Source organism: Puma concolor, chromosome A1, assembly GCF_028749965.1.
Source record: "Puma concolor isolate L17-30 chromosome A1, mPumCon1.1.hap2, whole genome shotgun sequence".
NCBI lineage: Eukaryota > Metazoa > Chordata > Mammalia > Carnivora > Felidae > Puma > Puma concolor.
In genome coordinates, this window is record NC_141667.1 from 175,362,304 (window position 1) to 175,375,098 (window position 12,795).

Sequence of the window (12,795 nt, forward strand, 5' to 3'; positions counted from 1 at the left end):
AATTTTGTGGCTTTTCTTTATTCTAGAATACATATGGATCTGTATTCTCTATATGGGCTTACTACAACCAGAATGATGTTATTTTGAAGGACACATTACTGGATGTATCACTTGAATTAATGGAGTTTGAGAAGCAAAAAAATATCTCAGCCCTAAACCGATGTGGTTTTAAAATCAGCCATATCATCTCTCTGGATGCCAGGGTCCTCGTTGGCAAAGTGAGAGTATTGGACTAGATAGACTTCAATGTACCTGCAACCCTAAGGATCCCTGAGAGCAAATGTTTTGAATTGTTTTTCCCTGGCAGTGATGGTGAATCTGCACTTTGGCTCAGTGCTGTCTCATTGGGTCCTCATGTGACCCTCTTGAGGAGGGTGGTCCAAGTTCATGGTGAGGAAAGAGGCCTTGGCCAGCACTTTTAAGGATCAGACCTCTGACTTCATTTGCATCTTGCTTTACTTACCTGAACACACAGTTTTGTTTTTAGAGTTGGCACGAGCCAGCCCACAGCCAGACATGACTTTGGTGTTTCCGGCTAAATCACAGTCCTCCCTGCATCACGGTGACTCAAAAGGGCTAAAAAATTGATGACCACAATTCAAGATAATGCAATGATTTGGGCACGGAAGACAAAAGTATCTAATAAGGCTTATAACAAAAAGTCTGTAATCCTGGAGGGACTTTGTACAATTCCCACAAGCATTTAAATAATGTGCTGAAAGTTTCTTATCATTTTAAATCAATAGAGCCATAGCTTTTACTCCTAATCATCAATTCAATCAAATATAATTTACTTGCTCAAACTACTATTGTATATAGGAAAAACTTACAACGTGAGGATCTTGAATCCCAAACCCCCATGGTCAGCAGCCTTTGAGAATATCCCAGCAATGTAACAGAAAGCAAATTTAGGAGGATAGTTGACTTAACATTCTGGAAACACTCACGGTGGTGATCATCCAGACCCACCCCTCCCCCCAAATCTTTTCTTCACCTCCCTTTGAGTGAGCAAAGCTCTCCTCCAGGCTTCATCATGGAATTCTGCAAAGTTGCTATTTGGGAATCCCAAATAGCCATATCAGAAAACAAAATCCCTTCCTTTCTTTCCTTTCCTACCTACCTACATTCCTTCCTTCCTTCCTTCTTTCCTTCCTTCCTTCTCTCCTCCCTTCCTTCCTTCTCTCCCTCCCTCTTTCTTTCTCTACCTTCTTCTTTTTTTTTTTTTTCAGAGGGAGGATGTTATGAAAGTACTGTGAGTAACAAAGAAGAGACAAAATAGCAGTAAACCCACTAAAATGCCTGTGTACCTCTTGTTTGACCTTTGACGGCAGTAGAGACATCACAGACACCAAGAGGATTATAGCATCAGGCCCCTGGGAAACAGAAAGCTGGCACTGGCAGTCTCTTCAAGGGAAACATCAAACAGCTGCCTCCAGTTGTTTCAAGTTTTAAAAACCAGGTACAATACATGGAAACCCTTTGTTTATTCCAAAGCACTCCACAGTGTGGACTGTTCTTACTCGCTGAACCAGGATAGGCTGTTAAGCAGATCCTGCTTCAGTCTGGAACGATGCTGTATATTCTAAGACAGGCAGGTGGGAAAATTTGGTGGACATAAATCCTGGATCAAAATAAGAAACCTGGGTTCTTGTTCTGGCTCCTTCGTCACTGGGCAGATCTTAAAACCTCTGTGTCTTTGTTTCTCTTTTCATTAAAAAAAAATTTTTTTTTTAACGTTTATTTTTTGAGACAGAGAGAGACAGAGCATGAATGGGGGAGGCTCAGAGAGAGAGGGAGACACAGAATCTGAAACAGGCTCCAGGCTGTGAGCTGTCAGCACAGAGCCCAACGCGGGGCTTGAACTCACGGACCTGACCTGAGCTGACGTCGGACGCTTAACCAACTGAGCCACCCAGGCGCCCCTCTCTTTTTATTTTTAAAAGGAGAGAGGTCAAGATGGAGGAAGACACAAATGGCTGCAAGATCCTTCTTCTCCTTGTCATTCCCCATAGTCAAATCTACTCTCCAAGCACTGATCGTTTTACAGTTACATTACTGTCCATGGCTCGTCTCTGTGTTCGCAATTAAGTCTATTTAAAAAAAAATTTTTTTAACGTTTATTTATTATTGAGAGACAGAGAGACACAGAGCATGAGCAGGGGAGGGGTTGAGATGGAGAGACACAGAATCTGAAGCAGGCTCCAGGCTCCGAGCTGTCAGCACAGAGCCCGATGCAGGGCTCTAACTCAACAAACCGCGAGATCATGACCTGAGCCGAAGTCGGACGCTTAACCGACTGAGCCACCCAGGCGTCCCTTTTAAGTCTATTTTGGATGCTGTTCACTTTCACATCAGATTCAGCTGCTTAATTTGGGCTTTTCATGTCCTCCAGTACTTTTACCTTGTCTGGTTTCAATGTTTCGAGAAAAAAAAATAGCCTTTCTGTGTTGGTCCTCGGTGGTGACGCGAGGCCACAAGGTGTGCACGCTGCTCAGAAATATGTCCTGAGAGGTGGTGCGTCCCTCACCTCTCTGTGCTCCGTCATTCCCCTTTGTTATTTGCATCCGTCATTTAGCTACATGCTTCCCAAACACTTTCATAGAACTTGAGTCTCTTATCAGCTTCCCCCGCATTCACCCTGGGACTTTTTATTGTAATCTTTCTATGTGGCTGTAGCTCAGGAAGCTCCAGTGTTCACGCTCTTTGACAACAATGTGGAAACCAGCGTTCACTTGCGCTTCTCTGCCCATCCTCTGAGACTAGTCCTAGAGGCTTCCAGAAAAGCTTTTGTAGCCTTAGCGCTCCTTGAATGCTGAAGCCTGCAGGTGAACCAGCCACGTTCTGTAAAGACCAAGAAGCCTACCTACAGGCTTTGTGTCAGAGCCAAAATCACAATGGATATTTGAAATCTTTGAAATTATATGTTGTTGTTTGTAATATTTTAAAACTTTTAAAAAAGTTTACTTATTTATTTTGAGAGAGAGAGAGAGTGTGTGTGTGTGTGTGTGTGCACGCAGGGGAGGAGCAGAGAGAGAAGGAGAAGAGAGAGAATCCCAAGCAGGCTCTGTGCCATCCGCACAACCCACAAACTATGAGATCATGATCTGAGCTGAAGCCATGAGTTAGCCACCTAACTGTCTGAGCCACCCAGACTCCCATGTTTGTGATTAATAACAACAACAGCCGTGCTTAATCTAGCAGAGAGCGGTGGAACTTCTCTGTGGAAGGGAAAAGTTTAGGGCAAGCCATGATGTGACAGATGAGGAAGACCTAGAAATTGGTGGCCAGATTTCACTCACAACTAGGTGTCTTTGAATTTTAAAAAGTAGTGATGAATCCCAGACATTTATGCAAAAGTATCATGCTTCAACTATAATTTGATAAGCGACTATAATAGTCTCTGGGTCGTTCAAGTTGCTGCTTGGCACACAAAGTGTATTGCAATTAAAAAATAACCACACACACACACACACACACACACACACACACATACACTCAAGCCTTCTTTGTTATATCACCATCAAAGTTCTCCAAAGTCCCCTTCAAAAAATATTCCTAAAGGTCCATTTTCCTTCTTACTTCAAAACTGTTTTCTAATGGAAATATGTTAGGAGGCTTTTATTTGTTTTGTCAAGAAATCTTGACAAAAGAGAGGAGGCTTTCTTTGCTTCAGCCCTCGCTGTTAAAATCCTAATGAAATATTTCTTGTTCCTTGAAGACTGTTGTATAAAGAAGATTTGATTTTCCTGAGTAACTGGAAATATCTTCGGGAGGACATGTCTTGCACTCAAGATAGCCTCTGGGTTTTTGGACTTTATGTGAGGAGATCAATTAAAGCAGTTTGCCACCTTTGTGTTTTCTTCCCAGACCTAGTCTAGCTGTTTCATGTTACCTCTTGTCTCTGGCACTCAAGGAGCTGTGAAGAGCGGGCCAAGGAAATGCTAGGCTTTTTCAAGTGCAGGATGAGTGTCCTTCACTGAAATGAATGCAAGCTGCTGTGGGGAGTTTCCTTACATCAAAATCCCTTAAAATCAAACTTACAAACCCATTGTTTTCCTGCCTCATTACACACAAATAATTTGTGAATTTATATTGTAATTTTTCTTCCAGCCGAATCAGAGCCCCACGATTTTGCACGTAATTCCACACAGAAGCCATTGGAACACACATTCTGGAGACTTCCACTGCGATCAATAAGTTCGCTGTTGCTGTCGGCCCACGCAATTTCTCTGATTAACCTGTGAAAAGTGTTCTCCTTCATGAATGCTGTTCAGAAATACACAGATATTGTAAAAGGAGACAAGGGCAGGTTCCAGAACTCAAATTCTTGGTGATCTTAAATGATGATGTATGAAAGAAAGAGAGAGGCAGAACAATTTGATTTGCTCCAACTAGGCTGACCTAGAAAGGAGAAGAGCAGAAAAATTGCTTTGCCTAAGCAAACATGACATCAAGTCAGACAAGAGCAGTATTCGCAAAATGTAATATCAAAGCCTCACTTAAAATATACATAGTCTGGATCTGAAAGACAATTAAATGCCGGTAATAAAAACGTCTTTGCTCATTCTGCTTTTCTATTACCATTTTCTACTACTTGCTGGCAAAAGCTTCTACCTCCTCCTTTCAGATACTGTCCTAAGATTTGGAGTGGGACTCCTTTGCCCTGATTAAATTAGGACTGAATTCGAAGTTCAGTTAGGCAAAACAGCCATCCGACACTAAAAATCAAGCTGACTTCCGAAGCGATACTGGTTTTCTGGGACAATACAGACACTCTCTTTGTAACAAAAACTTAGAGTTCTCTTAGGACTCTAAAAACATTTAAGCACAATCTTCACCAGTATACGGTCTGAGTGGAATCATAGCTACTTTTGTCTGGCATTCCCCCAAAGTGCCGTGAGCTCCTTGATTAGCCACCCGTACTTGGTTCCTATTGGCATTCCTGTTGGTTCAACAGATATGTGTTGAACGAATGAAGGATTTTCCTCTTCTTTTTCATGTACGGTCTGTCTTAGAGTTGGAGACAGGAAGGAGATAGGTTTTTATCAATTTAAAACACTTGCCTTGGTCATACACGTTTGTGTACTCACATGTCCATTTTCACTGTGTGAAATGTCCATTACTCACATGTCCATTTTCACTGTGTGAGACACAGAGGGACACATGTCCCTGCCTTTTTGACAGCAGACTTGGTCATATGACCTCCTCTGGCCAATGGGCTGTGAACGGTGTGCTGTGCCAGGAGGGGACGTCAATGACTGTCTTTGCCCCAGTCTCTATTACCCCCACTACCTAACAGGGGAAGCTGTGGATGATGGCTGCTCTGGGACCCTGGGTCCCGGAGTGAAGGGGATGATCATGTGCAGCTGACCCACAGAAAACCCACAAAGCATACTTGGCATGACTGAGAAATAACCTGTGTTCTTTGTGAGCCATTTTGGGATCTGTTTGGAGATGCCGCATTGCCTAGCTTGGCTTATCCAGATCGATAAAGTATTGGAAAAGCTCCTAAACATATTACACAAACCCAGCTTCCAAAAAATTATTTGTTAACCAGCAATAGAATGGTGCTGCTGCAGCTGCAGGTTCATTCATTTACTGTCAACCAGACTTTTTTTTTTTTTTTTTTAATAGCTTGGCCAATCTTTTAGGTGTTAGAAAATACCCATGGAGTCGGAGCCTTTGACTATAATGACCATGAATGAGCTTAAGTAATAAAATTATTGTGTATTGCAGATATCTTTCTACCTTTAACATTTATGAAGCAAAGTCAATTTTCACTCAAACAGGTTTCTTTTCATCTGGTTTTCTCCACAATGTTTATGCCTGAGGTTTATCGCTAGCAGTAAAGAGTGTCCAAGTATGTTATGGGAATAGGGAAATTCCCAGTGCTTTAAAATGTATTCCATAGGCCCCAGAGTCAGTTAAAAGCTGATTGATTATACGGCAAATGCATCAAAACTAGTATTTATGAAATATCCCATTTCTTCAGCTCTATCTCTCATAAGCGTGAACATCACATTTGGGAGTTGCGGTGCGAATATCTCAGACAGCGATGAGAAAAAAAAATCACTGCAGATTTTCCATGACAAAGAGAAGGTTCTTTAAGCTGCTCAGTAAGTTAATAAAAGATCTATGTCAACTGATGCCTCTCATGAACACATATTTTAAAAGGTATGGTTTAAGTAGTTTAGTATGGCTTATCTATGCAGGCTTTGATATTCAAGTCACCAAAACACTTATTACATAGCTGGATGAAGGACAAATACTCTGAATGAGTGTGTAGGTGGACTTTGTCATCTGACCGGGTCATAACCGACAACAAAGTTTCCGTTTACCATGTGTTCAAGATATGGGCATAAAGCTCTGTCTGCAGAAGAGAGAATGGGCTAGGGGATCACCTATTCCAAAGATGCTACCGATGTTTCAATGTTTTCAGTTTGCAAACTGGGTCAATGATAATTCATTTGTTAATACATCTTCCACATATTCTTTACTGGTGTAATCTATCTTAGATTACAAAATCAAACTCCTATTTCCTGTACGCTAACATTTTATGGACTCTGTGCTTGATGTTATTTCCTGGAGGAGACAGAATGGGTCTAACAGGTTTGATAAGCTGTGCTTTTTTGCACATACTAACTCTTGCCTTTTTGATGATGCTACCACTAACGACACACTGTGATACAGACTGTATATGGGAGTTAGTGTTACTAAGTGCCATGCAGTGGAGACCTCAGTACATACATTGTGGATTGACCGATGCATAAAGAATGAATCAATTTGGGGTTAGCAGAAATCTAGGAATGCTGAAAGAGATGTTCATGTCTCAGGGGAAAATAAGCATATCAACATACCATCAAATAGACAGAAAATCTGTACAGCCATACTCGTTGTCTGAAAGCATAACATTTCATTTTTAGGACACAGTCAGAGGTCAGCAAAGCTCTAGCTTAAATGTTTCTGAGGACGAAGGACAGTTTAACTTAGAGTTGAAAGTGGTTTTGTTGGTAGAATTCCCCCAACATGATTTCAGATCACTTACACCTGAACGGTGCAAAAAATACCCCCTTTAAAATGTGTAGCCTGACTTTATTTCATTGAGAGTCATGATTCTCGGAATGTGTCGTAAGGCAGTGGGGACGGAATGGGCTGCGGTTTCTCCCAGGGAATAATGTAGCCAGTGGGGTAATGCCTTTTCTTTCTCCCCAAGGCATACAACCCAACGCAACTGACCATAGCCTCGCCTGAGCTTAAAGAGAGGTCCATCTACATTTTCCCAGTTCACTGTCCTTCCACATTCCTGAAAGAATAGCTTCTCAAGGTGTACTGTCCACTGGGTGTGAGCTGACAATGGCATTCCATCCAGGGTCCCAATGGTGCACACCACTGAATTCGATTTTGTGCATCCTCCAAGCCCCTGGAATAAGCAGAATATCTTGCAGACAACCCATTGTTTTACATGTTTGTCTTTCGCTGTTCCCTACTTGGGCCTCATCAACCACAAGCCTCCTAAGCGGAAAGAAGCCTGTGCCAGGCGGCTCTCCCAGCTACCACACGCTGCTGATGTTGCCCAGGGAAGGGCAGAAACCAAAAGACCGAATACGTTGGGTGGTTTGGTTTTACTGTTTTGTATTTTCTCCCTGCTTTGAAAGTTCACTGTATTTTGCTGCTATTATTACCAAGGGTTCACTGAAGATGAAACTGGGGTGTCTCAGTGGGGTTTTGCAGTAAACAAGACAAAGCAGGTTCAGGCAAGACTGGGCCGTTCACAATCTGAAGTGGATTGAGCGGCAGCCATTTGTTGGCTGGGGTGAACGGGGCATAATTTATTCAGCGGCCACAGAGGCTGAAAGCCAGTCTGGCCTTGACCCATTTATCTTTAGAAAACTAATTAAAGTGGAGAATCTGGTTTACTGTTGTTACTGAGGTTTTACTTTTTCCTGCCCAGGCCAAGCAAAGACTGAGGTAGGGATGTGTGTGTGTGTGTGTGTGTGTGTGTGTGTGTGTGTGTGTCTCTGGGTGGAAGGTGGGAAATATCAGTTTCACCTAAAGACAGTGGCTGAAGCTCTAGATAATAAAGTAGTTTCTTAAATACGGCCTGACATCCTTTTGAAATGCAAAATAGTGGATTTAGCCGGATGCAGAATCCTTTGAGGTGACAATGAAATGCCATGGCAATTTAAAATGAACAACAGACAGTTTCCCGAATCCCTGCAACCCAGGCATCCTAAATCACACCAAAATGGCCCCAAAGAGGTGTAGAAGAGCATTTTTATGACCAGCATTTGACTCTGAAACTGGTATTAACCATCAGGCAGAATGATACCAGGAAGTGAGTCGCTTTGTCCATTTTGTTTCAGAATAACAAAATAAAGTGCATACATATCGTGATATTTTATAAGTTCTTAAATCTATATGTAATAATGTCAATAAATCATATTTAGCACCAATAGCAAACAGGTGAATTTCAAAAGTAGCACTGTATTTTTGAAAGAATCATATGCAATAATGGATATCTGATTTTTTTTTTTTTTTTGGCTCAGTTACAGGAGATTATGGGATGCCAGCAGGGAAGTCCTGCAGACTGGGTGGGGGTGGAGGATGATAGTATGATTTACCTTCCTTCCAATATGTTTGAGGAAATCATTCCCTTTGGGGGAAAGCTACAAGGCCCCTGCTAACCATCAGATAAGGAGATCAGATCAGATCCTGGAGCGATCAGGAGAATGTGCTGGGAAAGGCAGGCACATACCATCTGAGCTGTAGCTACCCTAATTTTATCAAATGAGCCAAACTAATAAAACCCTGACCTGTCCTACCCGTGATGTTTTCTCCCCTCACTCTCCATTTAGCATCAGGAGGCCTTAAGCCATCTGTCTTCGCTGTTCCTTCTTTAAGGTCTCCTCTTCCAGAGTGGTCCTGTTCCAGATTTACCTCCTAACTTTGTTTTTCTCATTCCAACTGCCCTGGGCTCAGTTTGTGATGACAAATGGGAATACTACTCAGGGGACAATTTCCTTTTAAAGAAATGAATTTTAACAGAGCAATTCAGGCCTGAATTGAAGGCCAGGCAGGCAGGGAGCACCACGATGTCATAGGCGTGCTGCATGGATAAACATGTGCCCATCAGGGGACAGTCCTTTTCACTCCTGGGTCCACAATGCTACACAGGGTTCAGCACTTTATTAAAAGGTATTATCAGTATGGGATGCTAGTATGAAAACCAGATTAGAGAACTTAACTATCTGATTATTATGGTTAATATAGAAAGTCAGGTAAGATAACCTGGGTGTGCTGTCCTCAGTCCCAACAAAAACCACTTTGTAGTAAAAAATATCCAGCGTTCCGATGCTCTAAGAGACATCAGTAACTTCAAGAAGGAAGGAAAAAAAAGAGTAAACAACCTAAACCACAAACTATTTCTTAACCCCCTAAGTTCTCTGTGTTCGCCGATGGAAAAATTAGCTCCTTATGCATGAGAGCTGATGTTGGTTTGTTGTTATTATCAGCGAGGTAATTATTCGCTCAGCACAAGAAGAAAAAAGCCAATATATTCTATCAGGGAAGAGCTAGTTTTTCAGGCAGACTACACATAGTCTGAACATTGGGATAGAATTTAAATCAGCCACCAAACGAGTTAGTCGAACACAAAGCTAAGATTGAAAACCTTGCCATTGGGAGAGAATACCAAAATGGTTATTCACCATAAATACCAGGCAGAGAGGAAAGCGGCTAAACCCGCGGGTCATGCGCAGTGTTCAACACACTCCAGACAATTTGGAAAGGGGAAGAGGAGGAGGAATTTCTCAAGAGCTCTCTGGAATGACCATACAAAGACAAATGAGGATGAGTGTAAGAAAAAAGAAGACCAAAGCTTACACTATGTTGCATTGTCCTCCACACAATCCTCTGGGAAGCAAGAGGAAAACAAATTTAAAGGAAAAAGAAAGAGAGATTATTCTATACATAATAGCACAGCATAGGTACAACGTTTCACTTTGTAGGCTGGTATTCCACCACCCCACCCCCGCCCCCCAAACTCCCACAGAATGACCAGAAGAATATCTGAGAGGCCTGTACGCACAGTGTGATGTTGAATACTTACTGGAGGTTCATTTTTCTAAACCATTGCCAATTTGATGAATTAACTTCCACGTCTGTTTTTTTTTCCTTTTAAATCTACTTTTATAAAATATATTCCTCTAAGACACACGATTTAAAGTATATTTTGCTCTGATGAATTAGCTGGAGTGCATGACAGACACTCCCTTCCCTGAGTGTCCAGGAGCTACAGAGCACGTTGTGCTCGATTTTCTGCACTGTACAATTAATTGTCTTTCACAGACGATACTCTGAAGTATCTCTGTATTCTCAGATCTACAAAACTGACCGCTTTTGGTTGATGCATTTTTATAATCTGTACCCCCAGTGACATTCCAGTGGAAGTTTCTTTAAAAACATTCATAGTTTCACGTCAAATTATGTCAGAGAATTCTTGAAGTGTAAATTTAAGAAAAAAAAGGAAGAAAACCAATCTTTTGCAAATAACCACCTCTGGCCTACTTAATTGAAAATCAGTAACAGGAGGTCGGGATAGAGGGACACTAGGGTGGGGATTGGTAACAGGAAACACATGTGACCATGCAACCAATCTCTTAACCAAATTAGCTGATGGCACTTGTATCTTCACCAAATCCTGGCTGTTGGCAGGAAGGACTGCAATTGTCTTTGATGAGTCAGTTTTCCATCAGCAGCTGAATTTATACAAATGCATTCATTCCTTATTGGATAATAAAAATAACTTGAGGGTAGTATGTCTGAAAGTCACTGACTACCTAGACTGACTTTTATGCCCATATAACTTTAGAGGAACAAAGGGAAATGTGTCCTAGTGATATAAAAGAGTTTACAAGTTCCCTACAAATCTAATGGAGGTTAAATGATGGAACTGATGGATTTTTGAGAGAGAGTTTTATTTTAATTATTTTATATAAATTCTAGCAACAGCTTGCCCAGGTTGGGGTTAGGAGCTTTATTTCTAAAATAAACCCCATAATTGCCAGTTCACATAAAAAAATTGCATTATCATAACTGATATAAGAACATTTACCAAAAGATCCCAAAGTTAATTAACAGAGGTACTCATTTTAAGTGCTAGTAAGAAGCAAATCTCCAAGAGCTTTACAGTTATTTTCACTCTGGCAAAAGCAGTGGGGTGACTGGAATATTCTTTTGATGCTGTCCTTGAAGCATTTTCTTTGCTGAAACACTTAGAGAAATTAAGGGAAGTCTTTTCCAATTATCCTTCTTTTCTGGGACACATGCTTCTTATAAATATTCAGAAAACATCTTTTCAGGAGAAAATTAAAACAGGAGTAGATGACATGAGACTTGTTTATAAACAGTCAAAATAGGCTATAATATATGGCAGACCCATCAAGAGAGTTCACCAGTACTTGTATCTTGGAGAAGATTTTGTCTGACTGTTGACATATAAGTTGTCACACAACCAGTCCATCTAAGGTAACCGGTTTACCTATCCACTATTCAGAAATACACTGAACCCTCAAAGGGAAGAAAGCCTTGGGGGCGCCAAGGGCTGCAAAGGAAAGTTCTGATGTTAGCTTTGGGCCTCCTTTGTATTTCTCAAGAATAACCCTGTATAGTTCCTTTTGATGTGGAAACAGCCCCTTGCCCTCAGGGACTGGGATGTAGCTCCAGGTTGGTTAATGGCTGGCTGTGAATTACAAATTGTTAATTCTTAGAATTTGGGAATTTAACTCAATAAAACATTTATAAACCTGCCATTCTCCCTTACAGAGCCTAAAGTCACACCTATGAGGAGCTAAGCATGTGCCGTCAGAGAACATTTTAGAATAAAACCAATTTATTGATTTGAATTCCTATGCACTGAATTTGGTCCTTATGCAGTCTGTCTGGTCCTTGGTTTTTACTCATGTTCATACGATTAACCATTATGAGTTCTTTTCAGAAAAAAATTGATTAAAATACATTTTTGGGGGGTGCATGAAATAGCTTGCTATTTGTCAATACTCTTTAAGACCTTTACATTTGGGGCATTTTGATGATCATCAATGAATTTCCTTTATAAAGGGTTCAAATTCCAGTTTTATTTTCTATCAGATGTGAAACATCACGTGAACGTCGCAAGGCATGGGCGCTTTATTTAGGCTGTACTACATTGCACACATACTGCTGTCTCGAGAAAAATGTTTTTCTTGCTCTACTTCCCCTGTTTGAGTGTGTGTTTGTTTTGTGTGTGTTTATTTCTCCTGGAGAGGAGAGAAAACTGTGCTTCTGTTTCAACGGGAAAAACATTACTTAGTACTCATAGATATCATTGTATGGATCAAATTCCATGCAAATTTAACTAAGTGCATAATGTTCCCAAATTGTTTTTAAATTTTACCTTATTGTGCTAAGAACACTTAACGTGAGAGGTATCCTCTTAACAGATTTTTAAGTGCACAACACAGAATTGTTATCTGTGGGTGCGATGTTGTGCAGTAGATCGCTAGAACTTATTCATCTTGCCCTGTGCCCCAGTTCTTAAATGAGAGTTTATGAAAATTCCAAAAAGCTTGAATTGCTCCAATAACTAAGTTAGAGCCAACTAAAATGGAAAAAAAAAAAAAAAGAAAAAAAAAAAAAGAAAGAGAATTCAAATCCGTACTCACCATTTGTGCTTTGGTTAAAAGGATCCTAACATACGGAAGTTTGTAACGTGAAAACTCGAAAATGGAATCTAACGGTAACCATCATGTCTTTAAA

The 12,795-nt window shown here is 40.9% G+C and overlaps 1 protein-coding gene across 2 annotated transcripts in view; it reads right to left on the minus strand.

Moving 5' to 3' along the window:
* GPC6 (glypican 6) overlaps positions 1 to 12,795 on the minus strand; it is a 1,121,471-nt gene that overhangs the window by 77,813 nt on the left and 1,030,863 nt on the right. The window contains exon 7 of one of the 2 annotated variants that reach the window (XM_086709530.1): positions 9,883 to 9,912. The exons of the other annotated variant lie outside the window; for it this stretch is intronic. Within the exon in view, the coding sequence (XP_086565656.1) occupies positions 9,883 to 9,912 (30 nt within the window). The remainder of the gene's footprint in view (positions 1 to 9,882; positions 9,913 to 12,795) is intronic. 2 annotated transcript variants of the gene reach the window in all.